Below are 25,893 nucleotides of genomic sequence, written 5' to 3'. Positions count from 1 at the left end.
TTTTCTACGGTAGCTATGATCTATTGCACGTATAAGGTGTATATCATTTTTTACTTTTCTTGTATCTCCCAAACTATCCTTAATCAGTGTGGAAACATACAGGCTGAACCCCTTTACTGAGAATATACTATCGGGTATCTATATAGCAGGAGGCATGCCCTTTGACCTCCTCCATTTTGGAGGCTTACAGCTTAGTCCTTAAGCGGCTACAGTAATTTATTGCCATGTGTAACCTGAAAAAACAAGAGGTGATAAAAAATGTTAACGATGACCTACGTGGACCTCATGGCTACGGCTGTGAGAGGACTCCATTCCCTACTGAAAGAACATTGTGGACACACAGCTCTGACGTTTTCCAAGAGTATTTTGCCCAGCCTCTTCTTTATATACAGCCAAGACAAATCATTTCTGGACCAAAAACTTTTGCACCCTCACTCCTCTTACCACCTCATCAAAAGACATGTCTAAAAGTGAGTATTGTCTTTATAATTCATTTATGCTACAGTGTTTTATTTAAAAAGATTGTTTACACATAAGGAAAAGACGGTATAATTCATTAGTGTTTTAAACATGCTATTGCTGTTATAGCATGCTTTGTTGCTCTTACACATTGTTATATGTTCTATATCAAATGTTTTTGACGTCATATACGTTTCAGAATATATATATATATATATCCCCCAGCCAATCACATTTTACTGTAGTTGCCCGCTGGGGGGTTTCCATAAAGGACATTAAAATAAATGTTTTAAATATTATTTAGATTATTTGAGTCAAACATGGTTATATGTGCATAGGCCTATTTAATTATTTAATCTGTATTTTATTCCTCTTCAGTTACTTACTTTTTAAATTTCGGTAGGCTACTTTTTAATTCTTCTTTTACTTTGTCTTTGATTTTAACTTTTAGCACTTTGCATGATAAAATTGTTTAAAATGTAAGCTGTAAATATGAATGGCACAATGTGATAACCAAAATATATAAAAGTTAAGTCAAAGCTATTTATATAGCCTAGCGTTTTTCACATTCTCATAATTTAGTTATACATTCTGACGCTGGGACACTGTCAAGCGTCTTCTTTCAGATGGTTCGATATTTATGATATTATGCTCCCCTGAATGGAAAAGAACTGTAAACTTCATCATTGTACTGTAATGAACTGCGTTACTGCCTATAGGATGATTGCATGATTTTTTTCCATTTAAAATAACATGGTCTTTCCTTTTCTCTCTCTCTCTAGAGACAGCAAACACTGCAGGACAACCGGACATCCAAGTAACATGTTAGTGTGGTTTATATTTATTTTTAATGAGAAACATTATAGAGTGCAACAGGCGTTTTCTGGAAGTAAAAACACTTCCGGTAACCAGCGACTGTGAAAAAGGGGGCAGGTACTCTATTGGCTGTATAATGAACAGATGAACTGACAGATATTTTATGTAAACAGGCAAAATCTCTTCATCTGACGGTGGCCATGTGTTTTCGCCTATCATAACTGGTTTAACTCATGGCTCCTCCTTTGAGATCAACATAACTTCTGAAGAATCAAGTGTACCGGCACATTGTAAGTGTAATAAAACAGTTTCGCCTATGTATTAAATTAATCTTAATTAAGCAGTCCGAGTTAACTATTTGGGACCAATTGGAAATTTACATTCTGATCTAACAGCGTCATGTACAAATTTGTCATGCTCCTGGATTATTTTACTATACTACATTAGCCTTTTATTTACTGATGATTTTATCAAAGCGACGAATTAACTCAATTCATGGTTGCAATAATAAAAAAAATGAACAATTGACAGATGAACTGACAGATATTTTATGTAAACAGGCAAAATCTCTTCATCTGATGGCGGCCATGTGTTTTTGCCTATGATAACTGATTTAACTCATGGCTCCCCCTTTGAGATCAACATAACTTCTGACGAATCAAATGTACCGGCAAATTGTAAGTGTGATGCATGAAAAACTATTAAAACAGTTTTTCGCCTATGTAATGTATAAAATTAATCTTAATTAAGCAGTCCGAGTTAACTATTTGGGACCAATTTTAAGGAAAGTTACATTCTGATCTAACAGTATCATGTACAAATTTGAAATATTTTGGTACTATTGAATCAAGTTAAGTCATGGTGAATTTATCTTATCTGGTGTCATGCTCCTGGATTATTCAGAATTGTAACTATAGCCTTTTATTTTACGACACTTATTTATTTTACTACAGATTTGATCAAAGCCAAATACTGTCCAAAAGGGGCGACTGGGAAAGAAGAGAAACGGGTCAATACAAGGTTAGATTCAATCTTTATATTCTTTCCCCATTTTGCTTTCATTTTCCTTTTCATGTTTTAATTTTCAATTTTTATATTCTCAGATCATCAAGGGTTTCTGAAAGCAAACACCAGTCAGTTGGTTGAAAATATGAAGAACATTGATCCAATCATTGACGATCTTGACTTGCACAATGGATCAGTTGCAAATGTGCGAGCGAATCCAACACGCCGGATGAAGTTGAGGGAACTGCTGGACTGTGTGAATTGTGAAAGCATTGCCAAGAACCTGGTCAATGCTTTGTGCAAGCCCATCATCAAAATGTTTTAACATATCGTAAATTTCAATTGTTTGATAAATTATCTAACGATTATACCTAACTATCAACAGTTATATGTGAAACGAGCTCAGTCGCATTAGAGATGGATTCTTGTTTATATTGAACCGCATGTTTAACAGCTCTAGGGTTCTTAAATTGTTTACCGCGGTTTCATTTTGAACAACACTATCGTAACACTTATCGTATCGCCGGGTGTGATTGTAATGTTTTGTATGGTGTTTTTCTTTACACTTTCCCCCTGGATATCTGGTTCCTACAGTTAGCGGTAGTGTTAGTCAACTCTATGTCTTCTCTTTGTTCATATTTGACAGTATTCGCATGAATTGGCGTGATTTAATAAAATGACGGTTTAAACCATCATCTTCGCTTGAGACATTTACATTATATTTTATGGTTTACAGTATATTTTACAGTATTTTACAGTATATTATACCATCCTAGTTTTAAATAGCGCTTAAATGTATATTTTACCCCTTTTATGCGGCTACAGAATACCGCACAAGGATCTCTGAAATATTTTTTGTGTAAAACATCTATGTAGGTCGTGTATAACATCTAGGTAGATCTATGTTTTTAAAAATACACCGAAACAAAGAATGAAGACATCTTTCTATAAGTGTCCCTCAAAACACAGTGCATCCGTGTACGATGATTTATCAGAAAATTACTTTTTTCTGAATAATCTCGCCAAGTGCGGGTGCTTGATAACTACAACCCTGAATTCGGTTACTCAATAATGCGCTAAAGGTCTATAACTGAACTTTAACATCTTAATAGTTGGTAAAAGTTCACTTAAAGTCTGCGCAAAATAAAATACATCCTAGCTACTTTCTAAACAGAGTTTATCGCGATCCATTCACCCATCCATATGTTTTGAACTTTTAATGTTTAATCAACATTTTGTTGGAAAACAACTGGTGGATTTACTCAACTTTTTATGTCAACAGGTTCTGCATAGCGGGGTAACGTCGCATTTAATTAACATTGTTTATTTCAGTAAACTTAAGTTTATTACATAAGATTAATTCAATGCCATTTAGTTGAATCAGGTTAACATTCTTAATTTAGTCCAAAACTATTAAGTTCAAATAATCCAATTGTTTCGTTTATTTAGGGATAGTGTTCAACAACCTTTACAAATATATCTAATAAGATAACCTTTTACAAAATCTTTACTCGGTAAAGACTCTTATTGGTTTTGTCGCATCCAATGCATCCCCAAAGTAGTTGTTTTTATAATGATTAAAACCGCTTTAATTATTATTATCATGGTCTACACTTTATGGTAAAACACTAACATATCAGAAACTCTTTTAAATATAAACATTAACATGTTTTTATCTTGCTGTTAAAACACATAAATAACGTTTTATTTCAAATGTACACCCCTATACAGCATGATGGGATGGGGAAATCCACAGGCTCACTGAAATATTTAATCTCTTAAATATTCTCATCTAGTATTTATTCATTAAATTATTAATGCGCAAGAATCAAGACTTATAATACCATTTTATAATAAAATTGTGAAACTCCAAAGCTCCGACACGGTCGCAAAGAATGATGAGTTAAGCGGTACAATCTTTTATTTCAACAGTATTTTTCTTTACAAAATGATGATAGACCGACATTAAATATACATAAAGTAGACGATAACTCCATTTACTTAATTAATTTTTTGGTTTACTTAACTGAAAAAGGTTCTTTCAACATGACTTTGAATGAGAAAGCTAACACAACAGCGTTCAAAGAAAATTATTTTTAAATAAACTGAACAGTATCGTAAAATAATTTTCGGCTGAATTGTCTCGGACGATATGCAGGACATGGTTATTTACGGCGTCCTGATGACGACCCCCACCGTACACACCAGGGGTGCGAGGGCGGACCCCAATCGCATGGGTTAATAAACTCTACACAGAGTTTCGACGTTTTCGACGAAACCCCGTTTCAACGCTACGGACGGATGCTTCAACGACGTCGGATTCGATATCGTAAAAAACGCGACTGCGGGGGTACTACAACATCTCATTGATCTAAAGTGGATCTAAAGTGATCTCATTGATCAAATGTTCCTGTTTGTCTGAGCATTTGGCATTTGTCAAAAACACAAGCTTCCGAGCGTTAAAGCACTAGGCCTGGACGATTGTGCTGCAAGGACTCGCTCAAGAGATTCCGGGGACTTTCACCATCAAACAGTTTCCTATTTGAAAATCTAAAAACCTCTGAGATGGCGACGCAAAAGCTGACGGAGAACAACTGCCCGTCGAGTTCCGGCGATGCGGGACACAAGTATCATCCGGTGTGTGAGTGCTCCATGGGGAAAGAGTGTCGTTTAAGGGCCACGCTAGACTCTATGTTTAAAGATCATTTTAGAGACCAGATGGTTTACTTGATGGACAGGATCATCGATGCTGCGTGTGTTAAGAAAACCGATTGTGAGCGGGACACCAAACGTGTCACAAATCTCAAAAAAGAAATGGATGTCATAAGAGGGTTGGTGGGGACATGGACCGATGTGACGCCCATGTTTTTTAACACCATAGAGCCGACAGGCGTAATCCTCAGAAAAGTTCTGGATGTGATGTGTGCATCTAGTCACGAATTCGCGGTCGATGAACTACTCGTTATGTTTACGTTTGTAACAGATCTCTGTGCGTTACTGGCATCAAAAAATGCCAAAACAGATCTTGGCGAAATAATTCAAGGCCTCGTCAACTATACCCTAGACCAAGACATGGTAGCGTGCCGAGACTTTCTATTCTGGTTGGATCACAAATAAATGGAGTTATCGTCTACTTTATGTATATTTAATGTCGGTCTATCATCATTTTGTAAAGAAAAATACTGTTGAAATAAAAGATTGTACCGCTTAACTCATCATTCTTTGCGACCGTGTCGGAGCTTTGGAGTTTCACAATTTTATAATAAAATGGTATTATAAGTCTTGATTCTTGCGCATTAATAATTTAATGAATAAATACTAGATGAGAATATTTAAGAGATTAAATATTTCAGTGAGCCTGTGGATTTCCCCATCCCATCATGCTGTATAGGGGTGTACATTTGAAATAAAACGTTATTTATGTGTTTTAACAGCAAGATAAAAACATGTTAATGTTTATATTTAAAAGAGTTTCTGATATGTTAGTGTTTTACCATAAAGTGTAGACCATGATAATAATAATTAAAGCGGTTTTAATCATTATAAAAACAACTACTTTGGGGATGCATTGGATGCGACAAAACCAATAAGAGTCTTTACCGAGTAAAGATTTTGTAAAAGGTTATCTTATTAGATATATTTGTAAAGGTTGTTGAACACTATCCCTAAATAAACGAAACAATTGGATTATTTGAACTTAATAGTTTTGGACTAAATTAAGAATGTTAACCTGATTCAACTAAATGGCATTGAATTAATCTTATGTAATAAACTTAAGTTTACTGAAATAAACAATGTTAATTAAATGCGACGTTACCCCGCTATGCAGAACCTGTTGACATAAAAAGTTGAGTAAATCCACCAGTTGTTTTCCAACAAAATGTTGATTAAACATTAAAAGTTCAAAACATATGGATGGGTGAATGGATCGCGATAAACTCTGTTTAGAAAGTAGCTAGGATGTATTTTATTTTGCGCAGACTTTAAGTGAACTTTTACCAACTATTAAGATGTTAAAGTTCAGTTATAGACCTTTAGCGCATTATTGAGTAACCGAATTCAGGGTTGTAGTTATCAAGCACCCGCACTTGGCGAGATTATTCAGAAAAAAGTAATTTTCTGATAAATCATCGTACACGGATGCACTGTGTTTTGAGGGACACTTATAGAAAGATGTCTTCATTCTTTGTTTCGGTGTATTTTTAAAAACATAGATCTACCTAGATGTTATACACGACCTACATAGATGTTTTACACAAAAAATATTTCAGAGATCCTTGTGCGGTATTCTGTAGCCGCATAAAAGGGGTAAAATATACATTTAAGCGCTATTTAAAACTAGGATGGTATAATATACTGTAAAATACTGTAAAATATACTGTAAACCATAAAATATAATGTAAATGTCTCAAGCGAAGATGATGGTTTAAACCGTCATTTTATTAAATCACGCCAATTCATGCGAATACTGTCAAATATGAACAAAGAGAAGACATAGAGTTGACTAACACTACCGCTAACTGTAGGAACCAGATATCCAGGGGGAAAGTGTAAAGAAAAACACCATACAAAACATTACAATCACACCCGGCGATACGATAAGTGTTACGATAGTGTTGTTCAAAATGAAACCGCGGTAAACAATTTAAGAACCCTAGAGCTGTTAAACATGCGGTTCAATATAAACAAGAATCCATCTCTAATGCGACTGAGCTCGTTTCACATATAACTGTTGATAGTTAGGTATAATCGTTAGATAATTTATCAAACAATTGAAATTTACGATATGTTAAAACATTTTGATGATGGGCTTGCACAAAGCATTGACCAGGTTCTTGGCAATGCTTTCACAATTCACACAGTCCAGCAGTTCCCTCAACTTCATCCGGCGTGTTGGATTCGCTCGCACATTTGCAACTGATCCATTGTGCAAGTCAAGATCGTCAATGATTGGATCAATGTTCTTCATATTTTCAACCAACTGACTGGTGTTTGCTTTCAGAAACCCTTGATGATCTGAGAATATAAAAATTGAAAATTAAAACATGAAAAGGAAAATGAAAGCAAAATGGGGAAAGAATATAAAGATTGAATCTAACCTTGTATTGACCCGTTTCTCTTCTTTCCCAGTCGCCCCTTTTGGACAGTATTTGGCTTTGATCAAATCTGTAGTAAAATAAATAAGTGTCGTAAAATAAAAGGCTATAGTTACAATTCTGAATAATCCAGGAGCATGACACCAGATAAGATAAATTCACCATGACTTAACTTGATTCAATAGTACCAAAATATTTCAAATTTGTACATGATACTGTTAGATCAGAATGTAACTTTCCTTAAAATTGGTCCCAAATAGTTAACTCGGACTGCTTAATTAAGATTAATTTTATACATTACATAGGCGAAAAACTGTTTTAATAGTTTTTCATGCATCACACTTACAATTTGCCGGTACATTTGATTCGTCAGAAGTTATGTTGATCTCAAAGGGGGAGCCATGAGTTAAATCAGTTATCATAGGCAAAAACACATGGCCGCCATCAGATGAAGAGATTTTGCCTGTTTACATAAAATATCTGTCAGTTCATCTGTCAATTGTTCATTTTTTTTATTATTGCAACCATGAATTGAGTTAATTTGTCGCTTTGATAAAATCATCAGTAAATAAAAGGCTAATGTAGTATAGTAAAATAATCCAGGAGCATGACAAATTTGTACATGACGCTGTTAGATCAGAATGTAAATTTCCAATTGGTCCCAAATAGTTAACTCGGACTGCTTAATTAAGATTAATTTAATACATAGGCGAAACTGTTTTATTACACTTACAATGTGCCGGTACACTTGATTCTTCAGAAGTTATGTTGATCTCAAAGGAGGAGCCATGAGTTAAACCAGTTATGATAGGCGAAAACACATGGCCACCGTCAGATGAAGAGATTTTGCCTGTTTACATAAAATATCTGTCAGTTCATCTGTTCATTATACAGCCAATAGAGTACCTGCCCCCTTTTTCACAGTCGCTGGTTACCGGAAGTGTTTTTACTTCCAGAAAACGCCTGTTGCACTCTATAATGTTTCTCATTAAAAATAAATATAAACCACACTAACATGTTACTTGGATGTCCGGTTGTCCTGCAGTGTTTGCTGTCTCTAGAGAGAGAGAGAAAAGGAAAGACCATGTTATTTTAAATGGAAAAAAATCATGCAATCATCCTATAGGCAGTAACGCAGTTCATTACAGTACAATGATGAAGTTTACAGTTCTTTTCCATTCAGGGGAGCATAATATCATAAATATTGAACCATCTGAAAGAAGACGCTTGACAGTGTCCCAGCGTCAGAATGTATAACTAAATTATGAGAATGTGAAAAACGCTAGGCTATATAAATAGCTTTGACTTAACTTTTATATATTTTGGTTATCACATTGTGCCATTCATATTTACAGCTTACATTTTAAACAATTTTATCATGCAAAGTGCTAAAAGTTAAAATCAAAGACAAAGTAAAAGAAGAATTAAAAAGTAGCCTACCGAAATTTAAAAAGTAAGTAACTGAAGAGGAATAAAATACAGATTAAATAATTAAATAGGCCTATGCACATATAACCATGTTTGACTCAAATAATCTAAATAATATTTAAAACATTTATTTTAATGTCCTTTATGGAAACCCCCCAGCGGGCAACTACAGTAAAATGTGATTGGCTGGGGGATATATATATATATATATTCTGAAACGTATATGACGTCAAAAACATTTGATATAGAACATATAACAATGTGTAAGAGCAACAAAGCATGCTATAACAGCAATAGCATGTTTAAAACACTAATGAATTATACCGTCTTTTCCTTATGTGTAAACAATCTTTTTAAATAAAACACTGTAGCATAAATGAATTATAAAGACAATACTCACTTTTAGACATGTCTTTTGATGAGGTGGTAAGAGGAGTGAGGGTGCAAAAGTTTTTGGTCCAGAAATGATTTGTCTTGGCTGTATATAAAGAAGAGGCTGGGCAAAATACTCTTGGAAAACGTCAGAGCTGTGTGTCCACAATGTTCTTTCAGTAGGGAATGGAGTCCTCTCACAGCCGTAGCCATGAGGTCCACGTAGGTCATCGTTAACATTTTTTATCACCTCTTGTTTTTTCAGGTTACACATGGCAATAAATTACTGTAGCCGCTTAAGGACTAAGCTGTAAGCCTCCAAAATGGAGGAGGTCAAAGGGCATGCCTCCTGCTATATAGATACCCGATAGTATATTCTCAGTAAAGGGGTTCAGCCTGTATGTTTCCACACTGATTAAGGATAGTTTGGGAGATACAAGAAAAGTAAAAAATGATATACACCTTATACGTGCAATAGATCATAGCTACCGTAGAAAAAGTAAGATCATGCTTTGAAATAAGATGAGTAAAATTAAATATGCTGTGTGATGGACCAAAAAAGGTACATCGCGTCTCTGAAAATGTACGGTGGTTTTCTAAATGATACAACGTAATCTAAATAAGAGCAATGTAGAGTCCTGGGATTTCTTAAAAACAAAAACAACAACTACAAAAACAAAAAAACATTGTGACAAACTTTGACAACATATTTCATGCGGCATGGACAAAAATACTGTTTGAAATAATTTGTATAATATCTAAGATACCAAAGTACAGTTTTTGCTTTATTTTTTGAACAGACGCTTTAGTAAAAATAATACCTTAGGTTAAATTTATGTAAAATCATTTATATCATACAGAAGTCTTCTAAGAAGATAAATAGAAGATACGACTTTAAAAAAACGTTAAAGCTTTGATTTAAACAGTCTTTTAATTTTAACACATCTGTCTCATCTGTCCTGTAACTCCTCTCGTCTCTGTGAGGGGGTCATGCATTCATTTCACCCTGTAGTTTATCACTGAAGGAATAAAAAAGGAATACAATTTTGTTTATGACTTTGGACTGTTTTTATCATTGCATAAAGAACTACATCTTCAGCACTGTGGAAATGTAAGGTATTTTTATATTTATATATATATATATATATATATATATATATATATATTATATATATATATATTATATATATATATATAAATTCATTTAGCTAAAACTATGTTTAAATAGTTTGAATTCATTTTAGTAACATACTTGTTATTATTCATTGAGTTATATACGTTATTTATAATCATTTAATTTAAAAATAGAGATTAGTTAATTTTATGGAACCGGGTTACTGTGTGTGTGTGAGAGTAAAACAGTATGTAAAAAACAATGTAAAGATGCCTTTTTCTGTGATGGTCGTGTTTAGGTGTACGGGATAGAATATGCTGTTACAGTACAAAAATCATTATGGCTATGACTAAATTAATAAACATTATACTTTAGGTCTCCGTTAAACAAAATCATTACAGTAATCTTCTAAAAGATAAATAGAAGATTCGACTGTATTAAAACGTTTTTATTAAGACTTTAAATAATTAATTGAATTGAATTTAAATTATCTTTTATTTTTAAACTTTTAAGATTAACTTTTAAGATTAATACTAACAAAACATCCTCAACGTCTCATACTGCTGCTGGCCTGGCACACACACACACACACACGCACACACACACGCACACGCACACGCACACACGCACACGCACACGCACACGCACACGCACACGCGCACACGCACACGCGCACGCGCACACGCACACGCACACGCACACGCACACGCACACGCACACGCACACACACACACACACACACACACACACACACACACACACACACACACACACACACACATTCCTCCTCCACTCTGAATCACAGAGTGTCAAAATGACCGGTGTGGGAGAAAAACACTCGAGGATATTTTTGTAAATACATTCATACATTATATTGACAATGATGTGTTGGGATTTACTTCTTCAACTCTCTAAAATGTAAGATGATTTTATTTTTGTTTTGAAAAGATATTTGATACACTTTTAAAAGATCAATGTACTTCAACTTTAGTTAGTATGAAAAAATATTTGTAAATTACTAAATGTACATTTTATAACCATTTTAAAGATCAATGTTTTTCAACTCTAGTGTAAAATATGTGAAATTATTAGAAACAATCTCTTTTTTCTCACTATACCCATATATATAGCGTGCTCAGGAATGCCAGGATATCAGGTGTCACACAGACACACATTTAACTCAAAGACTGTCAAAATGCAAGGGGTGTGAGAGAAACGCACATGGGGGCTTTTTTCACCATAGTGAAACGGTGAGATGATTTTATTTTTTAAATACTTGGATCAGTAAGATATTTATTTTAAAGGAATGAATGTTTTTCAAATCTACTTTAGTTAGTATGAAAAATATTTGTAAATTACTAAATGTACATTTTATAACCATTTTAAAAGAACAGAATGTGTTTCAACTTTAGTTACTGGGAGATATTTTCTCACTATCCCCATTTATATAGCGTGCTCAGGAATGCCAGGATATCGGATGACACGCACACACTCACAGACAGACGCACACACACAGTGCGGAGACTGTCAACTTTAATCCAATTCTTCACCATAGTGAAACGGTAAGATGATTTTACTTTTGTAATTCTAATCTATTCTAATCTATATGCGACATTAGAAAAATTATTTTCTCACCCCGACACGGAGGGGATTTCCCACACCAAGAAGTTATTTCCCCCGGGGTCAATAGGTCAAAATCAATGGGGCAAAGACAACTGGCAAAGACAACTGGCAACTTCATATATCATACAAAGGTCAATAGGGTAAAGACAACTGTCAACTTGATCGATCGATAGGTCAAAGGTTAATCCCTACATTAAAGGACCTCCGGAACATCCTCCGGAATGTACTGTCAACTTGATCGATCGATAGGTCAAAGGTTAATCCCTAAATTAAGCGACCTCCGGAACAACCCCTCCGGAAGGTCAAAGGTTAATCCCTACATCAAAGGACCTCCGGAACACCCTCCGGAAGGTCAAAGGTTAGCCCCGCCCACCTGTCAATCATAGGGTCATAAATCATTTTGACATAAGGTGAATCATATAACTACTCCCATGCAAACACAATGCAGAAAGGGGAAGAGAGGAACTGAGGATTAAATCAATCAAATAAAAACGTAACAACATAAATGACAAAAATACACTCCTGATAAAGAGATAAAACAGTCTTATACAATGTTTGCCTTCGCCCTCAACATTTCTATAAAATACATTTCAAGTGCACTGCAATTACGTGCTTCAAATTCACAGATGACAGCAAATGAATCAAACTTTAAGCGGAAACATGAAAATATACAAACATATGTTGTGGCAAAAATTCTGTTAAACATCATCACTGCGTAAGAGACACTCAGACTCAAATTAATAAAAAGAAAAGTATTTATTCTTGCAAGAATAGGTCCAGTCTAGTACACAGAAGTTACGCTGTGCAAGAGAGTGACACACAACAGGAAGATATGAGACAGCCTTTATACTGTTTTCAAGGTTCCTCCTCACCCGCTGTACCTTTCACCCACTCAGATAAGGTCCTTACTGCTGTTCAGTTTCTACTTAAAGACACAAACTGGTACTGAAATAAACTGGCCAAAACTGACCATCCCTAAGGTCAGAGGTCCTGTCCCATATGTTCCTGAAAAGTCACGCACAAGCACGTACACACATATACTTTTATACATTGAATAGGTTCTTTCTCTTATGATACCTGTTTGGGATCAATGACTATTAAAATTTCCACAACAATCCCCCCCTTTTTATCATTCAGATTACCCAATCATAATAATAAAAATAAAAAACAACAATAATTTCATCACACTTATACTCTTCATCTCTGGTTTTCACAAATAACTGACCACTCTCTTAAACATTTGTGAAATAACATTTGGAAAAGTAAAAAGCTTAGGCTGTTTTTGTGGGGATAGTCCCTTAAGTATTAGCAAGCAAGTAAAGACTGTATCTGCGGCCGGGCTGAATGAATAAGCACTGTTATTGCACTCCCGATCTAGGTCGGACCCTCAGTCACCTCAGTATAAACAAGAAATAGTGTATAGTTTAAGTAGGAAACACATCAATTTAACACCCTGGTTATCATTACACATCTTGAAACCCACATGGCATTTCAACAGGCTAAGAAATACGAAGAAATAAAAGTAGAATAAAATCCCTCATTTCGACCCCTCTCCTTGTACGTCATCACATAGCGGATAACCACAGCTTTTAACCTTCTGTTCATATCAAAAACATTCATAGAAAGAAAGAAAAAGAAAAGGAAACATACACTTTAACACATGTCACAGTAGCTCCCACTACTTGTATCATCATATTTTGTTCATCCAATTGAACAGACTCCCAGCTTTAACCAGTCTCTGTAATGAGCTGGAAACACATTATAATGCATGGTAAACATAACAATATTGATAATCCTATCGCTGAAATTGGTAGTACAGTACCCCCAACCCCCCAAAGATTAACCAATCTTATCCATTTACCATCAGTCCACGCCCATTTCCATACATCGCCTCCATTTTCCTAACCATATTTTCTTAACTTTTAACACCATATTCAGCCAATGGTTTTACTTAGTAAGCTCTATTTAACACCATATTTAATAAACTCTATCCAGAAAAGGTTTTATATTTTTTATCCATTCTTTTAACCAATGTAGTTGTTTAAAATTAACTCTAATATTTCAAATACGGACCATCTTTTAGCTTATTACCATACATATTCTCCCATGATCGGCCTTTCTCACCCTTAATGGAAAGCCTAATCATCAAGTTTCTTCAATAATAATCCCTATAATTTACCTGAAATATTTTCTAATGAATCTTTAACCAATCAAATCATTTGATCTAGCCATATTTTGATTCAATCAAATAAAATCATCAAAATCATCACAAAACCAGATTCTTTTGCTAAACTCAAACCATTAGTTGGTGCATCTTCCTCCAGGTGTGTTGGTCATCTCGTTTGCCCCATGGACATTCCGTCTTCACCAGGGTGACACTTTGCGTGCCGTAGCCGTAGTCTTCCATCGCCGGTGAGGGAGGCTGTTACTAGCACGAGCCTTTGACCCCTCACTTTGTGCTCTATATGATGGTTGAGGCCTGTTGGTGTTGTCTAAGGTGAGAGGCTTGGACCCAGGTGTCACACTCTCCAACCATTTCCTGATCCTTATAAGGTTTTCCCTTAAATCACGACCGCACCCCCACTGGAGTGAACCATTTCTTGCCTGCTTTCACCTGTGAATGGAGACCTTAAGTATTTTGTTAGTGACCGCTTGTCTTGCCGCTCGTGCCTATTGGTGTGACCTGTGGAATTTTCACCATTTGTTCACCTTGCTGATGATATGCATTAAGAATTTCAAGTTTATTCTCAACACTTGTCCAATTCAACTCTGTTTCTTCTCATTTTACAAATCATCTTATCACTAAATAATTTCTTCCTCACTTAATAGCACTCTGGGTCCTTTTACCCTGAAAAACACTCAACCCACTTTGCTCATGTCCACAACACAATATTTATACATTTGGAACAGAATTAGTTCTGTTTTCTGCAATCCTTCCTGACATTCTGCAAAAGGAAAATCTTAAGTTATGCGCTGCGCAGGTGTGGCCTTGTTTCTTTCTGCCACAATAACAATCTAGGCCAGGATAGTTAGTCAAATTCATCCATAACCATTATTTTATTGGGCACATTCTGCCCTGCATCAAAGGTCTGCATGCTCTGTAAAGAAAAACAAATGTCGAGGTTATTTTCAGATAGTAAAGTACACGTAGTTTCTTTTGTCTGCTGTGCTGCCACGGCCTTCGCTGCTGCATCTGCCCTGGCGTCTCCTGTTGAAACAGTCCTGCAATTTTGTTATCAGCGTGTGCGGCACACTTACAGACAGCAATTTTGTTAGGGAGAAGAATGGCTTCTTGCCAGGCTTTTACCCTATTAAGCCCCTTGTCCTCCCAACATATACCGTCCCTTAATAAACCAAATTTTGTCAATTGTTATCAAAATTGTTACCATCCCCCCTTTTGATGCATGAATCATCTCGTGCATCAATCTAACATAATGGTGTTTGGATAAAGTTTGCCATCAACACTAACCCAAATGTTGTCCCAAAGCCAAAATTCCTCCAGACATCTTTCTCTGCCTCTGAAACAAAAATATGACTTAAAGCCACAAACACATCTTCTTATCAGAGTATTTGGAGGGCAACGGCCCTCAGTCTTACAGTGTATCCTGCTTTTCAGGCCTGTTGTTTGGTCTCTTAATCCCGTCATCTACAAACATTGTTTCTGAAAATTCTGTTTCAATTGTTTCTGTCAGGTCAGGTCGTGCTGTACAGACTTGGTCAATGTCAGTCAAACAACATTTCCCCCCTTTTGTTCACAATATTCATAAATGTGAGGACTCTCTGGATAATTTGATATTGACTTAGCCAATATGTCACTTTGTTATTGCCTGCAAATCTATAACATTTTAGTTTATCTCAACCCATGATGGACATCTCTCTACAACTTCACAAATCCAATTTACATAAATGCTTTTAATCCATAGATTGATTCATAATTACCAGTAGCAGACAGAGCTGGATAACTAATCCATTTAAAGCTCGTCCCATTTTCTGCATCATCTTGTCATCAGATTGACTCAAAACTATTAGCTTCCTTAAAACTTGTCATTAGCCTTAACCCATCTGTAATGATAAAACCCTCATTCCAGAGGTTAATGACACAATATACACACTATTCAGACACAGTATTCGTACCCCAAACTAACACATACAAGACATAGAATCCAGGTCACCATCACACACACTCATATTAGACACATATTTTAACTGTTCATTTTTAATGTTCGCTTTTCATTATATCATCTCTAAAAAGATTTAAATTTTAATTAAGATTTTAAACTTCACATTTTACTGTAGCTTTTACCTAATTTTACATGGTCTCTTAACCAGTTTCAAAGCATGTCTGTTCATTATTCATTTGATTTTAGAAAAGTCAGCTGGATTTTGGTTCATTATCACTATTTTGCTTCAGCTTGCTCTAGCAGGCCGATAACAGAAAGACAGACACAGTTACCATCCCTGCCTCCACTCAGACAGTCTCTCTCTCTCTAAACAAATAATCTTTTCAACAGCCTCCTGAGACTGTAATTTAGACAAAATGTAATATTAAATTTATTACATTAACCTTTTACCATTCACCTTTGTTATCCAGACTCTTCTCAAATCTACAAAAGCCTGTCTTTATCTTTAGCCACCACCATGCCTAACGACCTTCGGGAGTTAAAACTATGTTATAAACATATTAGCTCAACATTAACTCTTCTATACATTTTACTTGCCCATATGGCAACCAACATCATGTCCCTCATATGATTAAGTTTTGTTACTGTCTCCGCAGCAAATAATGGCAATCACCTCATGGAATCAGCTGGCTCCTGAAAGCCCTCTCCCGTTATCTCTTTATCTTTAATTTTCTTCTCTTCAGGGTGTCGTCCCCTGGCATAGTTGCAGACACTTGTCACAATGAAAAACAAGCCATACAATCAATGCGGTTTCTGGTGAGTGGTATAGAGGAACTCACATTTCTCGGTCAGACTGCCGTAACATTAATTTTCACCTCACAGCCCATCTCACCTCTCAATGCTCTGCTGACCCCGGTGGCCTCCAGTAATCAGCGCTCAACTCTCATACCTTTCTCACAAATAACACCTCCATCCGGAGGTGCCCAATGTTCGTGACCCCCTGCGTTGGGCTGTCCCCTAGCCAGGAAGATCATCCCGTCATTGAGTAGCCACTCGTACACACGTTCACACTGGTGACCGCTCTTTCCCAATACAATCAGTTTTCTTCAACAGAACTCAGCTGTTTTCTGGAGCTTAGGAAAGGCACGTTCAAGAGTCACCAGAGCCATTCCGATTGCCTAATAGTGTTCACAGGGAGACAGGTTAATAACAACAGTATTTAATCACTTAAATCCATTAACTATCTTAAAAGCAGCAACCTAGCTACTTAGACTATACTCAGTGAATTTAGATCACAACCGTACATTCAGTGTACTTCATCTGTAGCCGGAGCCATCGGTCCTGAATGGTGGAGACTAAATGAGACAAAGTTGTTACTGGTCCTAAAATACGCTAATCAAAATGTCACCTCTATCGTTTAAGGTCTGTATTATTATTTTAAAGACTTCTTTAAAGTCATTCAGTTTTACATTTAAAACATTTACAAATACAAATTGCCCTCTGAACGGCAATGATTTCTTTTAACCTCTCCATGTCTATGATTTTCAACTGAAACACTGTGCTTTACTATCAATAACTTATTTTCACTTATGACACAGGCTCAGATAACAGCTTTTAGCTGACATTGAATGAGAGAGAGACTCTGAGGCATTCAGGACTGGTACACTGCATTTTCATAAAACTTTTAACATCAGACTTTATCTGCCATCTTTTAACTCTAGCCCAGCTTAAGGCATCTTTGCCAGAAACTACATGAGTTTTCAAATAAACATAGTTTTACAGTTGTCCTTTGCCCACGTCAGGGAATCTAGACATTACAAATTTCCATTCAGATTGAGTCTCTGTCGCACTGGCTGTTTCAGCCACAGCACACATCAGATTTAGATAAGCGAACTGTTTCATTACAGCCAATAGCAGACTTATCTTTTGAAAGCAAAACATCAGCTTCTAGCTCTTTCATGGTCAACTTTTCAAGCTGTTTGTTTACTCAGATGCCTTTCAACACATTTTACATTTAGCAACTGTTAATTCAGTAGCCTACTACTTCTGCTTATTTGTTCTTACATAAAAATAATTATTCTAGTTCTCAATAACGTTTCACATTTCTCAATCTCAATTACCATAGTTTAATAATTGACTTAAATTTTTCCTAGGAGTTTATCAATCTCCAATCGGGATTCACACTAACCTTTACGAGGCTATCACACTCTGCTTATGATACATTTTGATACACATACATCTTTTGCAGTTATCATTTTCCATGAGATTAGTCTCTCTATATAACCTAAACCCTTTTTTAAAATGTTTAATTAACACACAATCATCCTTTTAGTTACTTTTATATATTTTATCACATTTGTTGGAGTCATTATCTGTAATTTTACCTCAACCTTTATTCATCAATTCACTTATAAAAATTACAATTATAGATCTTTTCTTCAAAAGGATTCACTTTAAGAGTTCAATCCTTTGACCTTGTTTTTATCTCTTGTTCCTTCTCAGACGAAAATGTTAATATCATCATATTAAACACTGATCTACTTTCAAGCCCACATTAACACCAGAAATTTATATCACTTAATTACACTTTGTTTATTACACCTTCTCGGTGGGCATTTACAGTTACGTGTTAGATGGTCCTGCTGACCACAATTAAAACACTCTCTGTCATCTAGTGGGTTCATGTGTCAGCCTCAACTACAGCATCAGACACCTGTCCTTGACTATAGTTTGATCACTGTGAGCTTGCAAACGGCTCCAACTTACTGCACACCCTTGAAGCAGTGTGTGTCCCATTCAGGAATATAAACAGAGCCACTGATTAAGCAGTTCTCTGTATTCTTTTACAGTCCACCAGTGGCGGATTTAATCACAATAGCCAAATCATAATCTTCATCATTATCATTGGCCCGACATTAATTTTAATAAGCTGCATCGAAATGCTCAAAATATTCTAAGTTGTTTTCACAAAGTTTTCATTTAACTTTAGTCATACTTGTCCAGGGAAATTATCCCCGACCCATAATTTCATTTATAAAACAGACAATATCTTTTGCTTCAATTACTTAATATCAACAAATATCCAACATTATACATTATTGATTTCCAGAATTTTTGGTCAAAGTTGTCTTTACATTTTACTAATTTGGTATTATCATCAACAACCCTAATTACAGAACAAGTACATATCTAACATCCTGGAACCGGGCTGAATAATCAAACCCTGTTGCTGTACCCCCAGCATAGCTGGACCCTAGGTTCAAAACACAATGGTTATCAAACTAAAACTAAACCTAATTTCAATCATTATTTTACTATTAAAATATAGAATTTTTCCCCATTTTGCTTAATGAAACATTCCTTATCTTTATATCACATTAATCCTCGTTAATCATACTCAATGCCTTATTTTTATTCTGAAACTCATTTTTCATACCATTTAAACAGTTAATTTGACTTCCATAAATTCTGTCAGACATTTTATTTTCATCACATATAGTTTTCTACTATATTCCTTCTCAATCTTTCCCTACATGTCAGTTCCTTCTGCATCCTCTGTTCTACATGCTAATTCTTTCTTTTCTCTACATGCCAGTTCCTTCATTATCTAACCAGTACATGATTGTTTGCTAACAATCCCCACACACATATCTCACACACCAACCTTTTTGTTTTTCACTTCCCTCTTCCATCAAGTCTCTCACTTACAGTTCCCTCTATTTCACACAGACAGCCTTATAGCTGCTTGCTACTTCAATCCTTATCATGTAAATTTAAGTTCTCAGACATCTAATGTCATGCTTCCATTTACTGGATGAAGAAGTAAAAACTTTATTTCTCCTGGCAGTTCAACTTTTTTTATCTGCCCCTTTAAGACAACAATCCATTGTTTGTCCACATTGCTTACACATGTTGAACACAGCCATAACAACCTTTTTTGTTTCTCACTGCCCTGTTCAACTGATTCTCGCACTACTTTCAGTCTAGTTGTGCTCATTGTTCCCTCCCTTGGGAAATAATGGTATTTTCTCAGTTTTTTCAATATCTAAAACATAAATTTTCCCCCATAATTTTCTCATTTGATAGAAAAACCGGTGTATCAAATTTGCATGCTTACCTTGAGACTTCCCCATATTGGCTGCTTCTCTGTTCTCTGTGGATTTCTCTTCAACGCGCGTTTACCTGATCTGTTAGGCGTCCCCAACAGACCCGATTTTTTCTTTTAACCCAAATCGGTCGGGTTGCACTATTAGTGCCCTCCTAATTAAGGTTTACCAAAAACTGTTCTGGTTCCCCCTAATTAGCCTCAGTACCTAAAAACAATTTGCTCCGTCGTGGAACAACTAATTTTCAGGTTACCTATCTGTTTGAAATCTCTTGATCTGTTACAGGCCTCAATTAATCTCAGATAATTTTCTCTCGTATCTGTTTGAAACCTCTTGATCTATATATAGATCTCAATTAATCTCAGATTACGTACCATAGAAACAGCCCTCAGCCAATATGGTTCACTCACATTTCATACCCTGAAACAAAATACTTTTCCCCAAAAGAAAATATTTTAGACGTCTCTTACCAGAGATATGTTGGTTGCCACGGGTTCGCTTTCTATTGATTCCAGTGGAGCCCCTCCCGGACCCGATAGCGGTCGGCCCCTCTCTCTCAAGCTTACGAGGTAGAGCTGGAACTGCTCAGTCCAGGTGGCCAAACACCGTCCGCTCTCAGGTCCAGAAGGCACTTCCAAGGAACCCCACTCTGACACCAAAATTGTTGTGGCAAAAATTCTGTTAAACATCATCACTGCGTAAGAGACACTCAGACTCAAATTAATAAAAAGAAAAGTATTTATTCTTGCAAGAATAGGTCCAGTCTAGTACACAGAAGTTACGCTGTGCAAGAGAGTGACACACAACAGGAAGATATGAGACAGCCTTTATACTGTTTTCAAGGTTCCTCCTCACCCGCTGTACCTTTCACCCACTCAGATAAGGTCCTTACTGCTGTTCAGTTTCTACTTAAAGACACAAACTGGTACTGAAATAAACTGGCCAAAACTGACCATCCCTAAGGTCAGAGGTCCTGTCCCATATGTTCCTGAAAAGTCACGCACAAGCACTTACACACATATACTTTTATACATTGAATAGGTTCTTTCTCTTATGATACCTGTTTGGGATCAATGACTATTAAAATTTCCACAACACATACATGGAAAATAATCTCTTAAATATGATTTAGAAAAAGAATGTAAGTATAAAAGTGATCAAGGAAAAAATTAAATTAGATTAATCAGAGCTTATTAGAAACCTACCTCTCCCATGCATGCAAACACAATGCTGAAAGATAAGAGGAGGTGCAAAGACGGAAATTAAGAAAATTAAAGGGGAAGATGCACACATATACAGACATTCACTACAGGTATACATTTGTACTTTTTTGTGTTATTCTGTATATTAAACGTGCAGAATACTTTCCATACCTGCAACACATGTGTTTGTGTGTCTGCAGTGCCCCTTCTCCAGTGCTGCAGTTTGTGGAAGACCCAGACATGCATAATGCTTCTGAAATAAATCTGACTGCCAGTGCTACCCCTGCTGATGTTACAGTCCAGTCTAAAGCCCTGCTGACGGAAGAGATCGAGATTCCTCAGGTAACTTACCTGCAATGAGTGACCTCCCATTCCAATAAAGCATTGCAAAAATACACATAATATATAAATAAAATATTTAGGCTTTTATAAAGTCTTTTTTTTCTTGTGATTTCAACAAAAGTTGTATTCAGTGGTGGCCAAAAGGGATTTCCGGCCTAGGAAAATTGACCACCATTTATTTAAATATGTTAAAAATTATCATTAAATTTAATTAATTATGATTAAAATTAAATTATAACAAAAAATATTAAGGATTTTGTAAGCATATTGCATAGTTGTGCTTGGAGTCCTTTTTTTTTATTTGTGATAATGCAATGAAACATACCAAATTGTGTGGACGCAGTTCAGACCCTTCATTACCAAGTAGGCCTACAAAGAAATTATGAACACATGCAAAAACAAGAGAGATCCAACAAAATATTAAAAACGGATTATGTTGTAGTTAGTGTATGCTTTTTCCTGTGAGTTTTTTGTTTTTCTTTTTTGCATAGCAAATAAAAAAATGATCTGCCTTTTTTGCCCACAAATATTGTTAGATAAATACCTTAATCAAGTTTAGTATTTTGTTCTACCCTCATATTTAATTTTTTTTACAATATTTTCCTCATATTTTGAAGTTAATGGAACTTGTAGGAACATAAAAAACATAAAAAACCTCCAGACCAATACTGTATTTATCACTTTGAAATAGTCTTTGTTACCTGCAGACTGAGAAAAAGCAAGAAGAAACCACTCAAGTCGAGATCTTGAAACAACAACAACATGAACAACATCGTGAACAACATATTCACTGATCAATGTTTACATGTGAATTAAAGCCGAAATTCAATCCGTTCATTATATAAATTGATCGTGTCTCTTTAAAACATTTCAAATCATATGGATTAGTTTTAAGATTTCTTTATAAACTTTTTGAAGTGTCAAAGTGGTAGTTGCGTAGATGTCTTTGGAGGGATAGAAAGTTCTCAGATTTCATCAAAAAAAATCTTCATTTGTGTTCCGAAGATGAACGAAAGTCTTACGTGTTTGGAATGACATGAGAGTGTGTAATTAATGACAGAATTTCTGGGTAATCTATCCCTTTAATCTTTAAAGGGTTATTATGTAGAATTCAGAAAGCCTTGTTATTAGAGACACTGGTGGCCATAAAGTGAACTGCTGCCAGCAACTTACTGCTTGTGCACACAATTTATAGTGATGCGAGTGAACACCAATAGTAATAGTTACACACCAACAGTAAACGACAAAATTAAACAACTAAATCAAATCCTGCTCTAAATTTTTTTTCTCGTTCTAGAAGCTGTTTCACTCATCCATCACAATAGGAGAGAAAATGTCTAACTTAAGAAAAAATGAATGGGAGAAAATGCTTGTTGCACTCTGGAGATCGTCATAATGCTAAATGATCACCCTGTGAATATTTTTTTATGTTTATGATGTCATAGAGAGACACAACTGATCTCCAAAAAGACCTCAGTGTTACCCAGAAGGCCATGAGAGATCTGCAGAGAGATAAATGGTGGGCCTTTTTTCAAAGTAAATCTTTGAGTATAGAAAAGACAAGACAGTCTTGTGTGCCGTGTGTGCATATGTTTGAACTTATATATGTGTATGTTCATGTTAAATATCTGCATTTTTGTGTTCAGGCTCCTGGAGAAAGAGTTTCAGGTGTGGAGAGTTGCAGCCCAGTCAGAGCATGATTCACTGGAGGACAAATGCACTGAGCTGAAGACCATGATGGAGACGCTCAACCAAAATAATCAGCATCTGGAGGACGAACTGGACAGAGTCAGACATGTGAGAAGCGGCATAAGGAGGGCATTTAGGCCTAAATATAAGATGCATGTATTTGAATTGCATATACAATTTTCATCCATTTGAATTGCACAGTTGTAACATGACCTAATAAACTTGAAAGTCACCATGAAATCAATATTGGCGATTATTATTTTGATGGAATATTGCAGTATTTATTATAAATGATGAATTATAAATGATGATTATATCATTTATTATAAATTATATAAATGATGTATCCGTGCACATCATTTGTTTTAAATATCTCTTCTTTTCTGATGACGTTTTTCAGCATAAGGGTGGAACAACCTTTCACTCAAATAAGATTCTGATATCTAAAAAAAACATGTTAATAAATTATGACGTTTTTGCATTGCTCAACTCATCAAAATAAATTAAGCAATTTTCTACTTTTTTAAATTAAATAAGTTAAGTTTAATGTAATTTGACATCCAAGTTGATTGTACTTAAAAATTTAAGGCAAATTTTTTTTTTACAGTGTAATAGCCAATTACAATGATCAAATCAACGCCAGATGGACAAAATCATGTCCCATCCTAAAATTTTTTCTTGTTCAAGGAGCAGTTTCGCTTGGATATACCTCACGATAGGGAAGGAAATATTAACGCATCTTCCATTTGCCGACTTTAATGTGATGCATATTTGTTAGTCATAGATGAAACAGATAAGACACAATTTCTAAAAACTGAATGTGTTTTAAATACACAATAACCTGTTTATATATTTATCATCAATAATTCCAATGTTTTAATCTCATACATTTTAACATTGAATATTGCTTTTTTAACAGCCTGCCGTATTTTAACCTTGTTCATACTTTTTAATACATTTAGTTGTTTTCACAATGGACAGATAAATGCTTATTCTAAAAAAATGCATTTAACAATAAGATTTTATGATTTTAAATCAAATTAAATAGAGGCAAGCGTGAGTGTAGAACCTTACCCGTTTCATTTATGTACGACTGACAAATATCACATTAAGTTTATTAGTTTATGTTAAAACTGTGCAATCCAAATGGACTTTAGTAGGGGGCAATATTTGTATTTATTTATGTAAAACATGAATGTAAAACAAGTTCTTTAAATGTTGTTTGTTGTCATTGTCACAGGTGTTGAGTCGTAGGGACAAAGATGAACCCAGAATTGACTTTCATTCCTATTCAGACCTTCAACCAGAACATGATGACAGCATTAGTGAGAACGACTGGACACAACCAGGCTGTTTAAAACCTCATGACAGCTCCAGTGGAGAAGAGGAGATTGAGAAGGGGAGAGGAGGAGGAATAGAAGTGGAGGTGGAGACTCTTTATGAGGTATCAGAAGACATCTCTACGAATCTGGATGACACAGATAGTGTTTTGAACCAGGACGTCCAGACAGCTTCGGGGCAACAAGAGGAATTTGAGGAGGAGGGGCTACAGGAGGAACAGGAGGAGGTACAGCTCGAAAGACACGATCTTTCTTTATTCCATCAGTCCATGTCTGATTTAGCACTGGAAGAGCATTCAGGCTCAGACGACTCACAGATGGACGACGAGGAGGAACTTTGTGAGCTAGTACAGCAACTTAGAAATGAGCTTTCTCAATATACAACCACAGGTTTGTGCAGTCATGTTTATTATGCTTGCAACTTTGTAGCTTTGTTGTCCTATGATCCTACAGAAATTATTCTCATATGCTGGATTTGTGCTCAAGAAACATTAATTATTGTCAAAACTGTTCTGCTTAATATGTTAGTGGAAACTATGATACACTGCCATTTAACATTTTGGGGTAAGACAAAAAATCTTTAAAAAATATATATAAATTAATAATTTTACTTTGCAAGGGTGCATTAAATTGATTCTAGTGACAGTAAAGGCATTTATAATATTTCAAATAATTGCTGTTCTTTTGAAGTTTCTATTAATCTAAGAATCCTAAAGAAAATGTATCATGTATGATTTATCCAGTCTTCAGTGTCACATGATCCTTCAGAAATCATCTAATACGCTGATTTGCTGCTTAAGAAACATTTTTAAATACTTATTATCAATGTTGATAACAGTTTTTGCTGCTTACCATTTTTGTCGAAACAATGAGACCATTCAAACATCTGCGGAAAGATTTTATAAAAGAAAAGAAAAGAGAGAAATTAATACTTTCATTCATCAAGGATGCATTAATTATGACAAAAGTGACAGTGAATACATTTATAATGTTTCAAAAGATTTCTATTTTATAAATGTTTTAATCCATTGATTTAATAATGCAAATAAATGCTGTTCATTGAAGTTTCTATGAACTGGTTTTATTGATACTACTAATAATAAATGTTTCTTGAGCACCAAATCAGCATATTAGAATGATTTCCGAAGGATCATGTGACACTGAAGACTGGAGTAATGAT

General features: G+C 35.3%; 1 protein-coding gene across 3 annotated transcripts in view; it reads left to right on the top strand.

Moving 5' to 3' along the window:
• The window catches only part of dytn (dystrotelin), a 38,572-nt gene that overhangs the window by 11,448 nt on the left and 1,231 nt on the right, over positions 1 to 25,893 (top strand). For all 3 annotated transcript variants that reach the window (XM_077199372.1, XM_077199373.1, XM_077199374.1), the window contains 4 exons: positions 21,543 to 21,684; positions 23,130 to 23,203; positions 23,331 to 23,481; positions 24,614 to 25,103. In XM_077199372.1, coding sequence (XP_077055487.1) covers positions 21,543 to 21,684; positions 23,130 to 23,203; positions 23,331 to 23,481; positions 24,614 to 25,103 — 857 coding nt within the window. The remainder of the gene's footprint in view (positions 1 to 21,542; positions 21,685 to 23,129; positions 23,204 to 23,330; positions 23,482 to 24,613; positions 25,104 to 25,893) is intronic.

This window comes from Siphateles boraxobius, unplaced genomic scaffold (genome assembly GCF_051911475.1).
Source record: "Siphateles boraxobius isolate OS27281-9 unplaced genomic scaffold, OSU_SipBor_1 41, whole genome shotgun sequence".
In the NCBI taxonomy this organism is placed as follows: domain Eukaryota; kingdom Metazoa; phylum Chordata; class Actinopteri; order Cypriniformes; family Leuciscidae; genus Siphateles; species Siphateles boraxobius.
The sequence above is the reverse complement of the archived record's forward strand: the minus strand, read 5'-3'. Positions and strand labels throughout refer to the sequence as shown.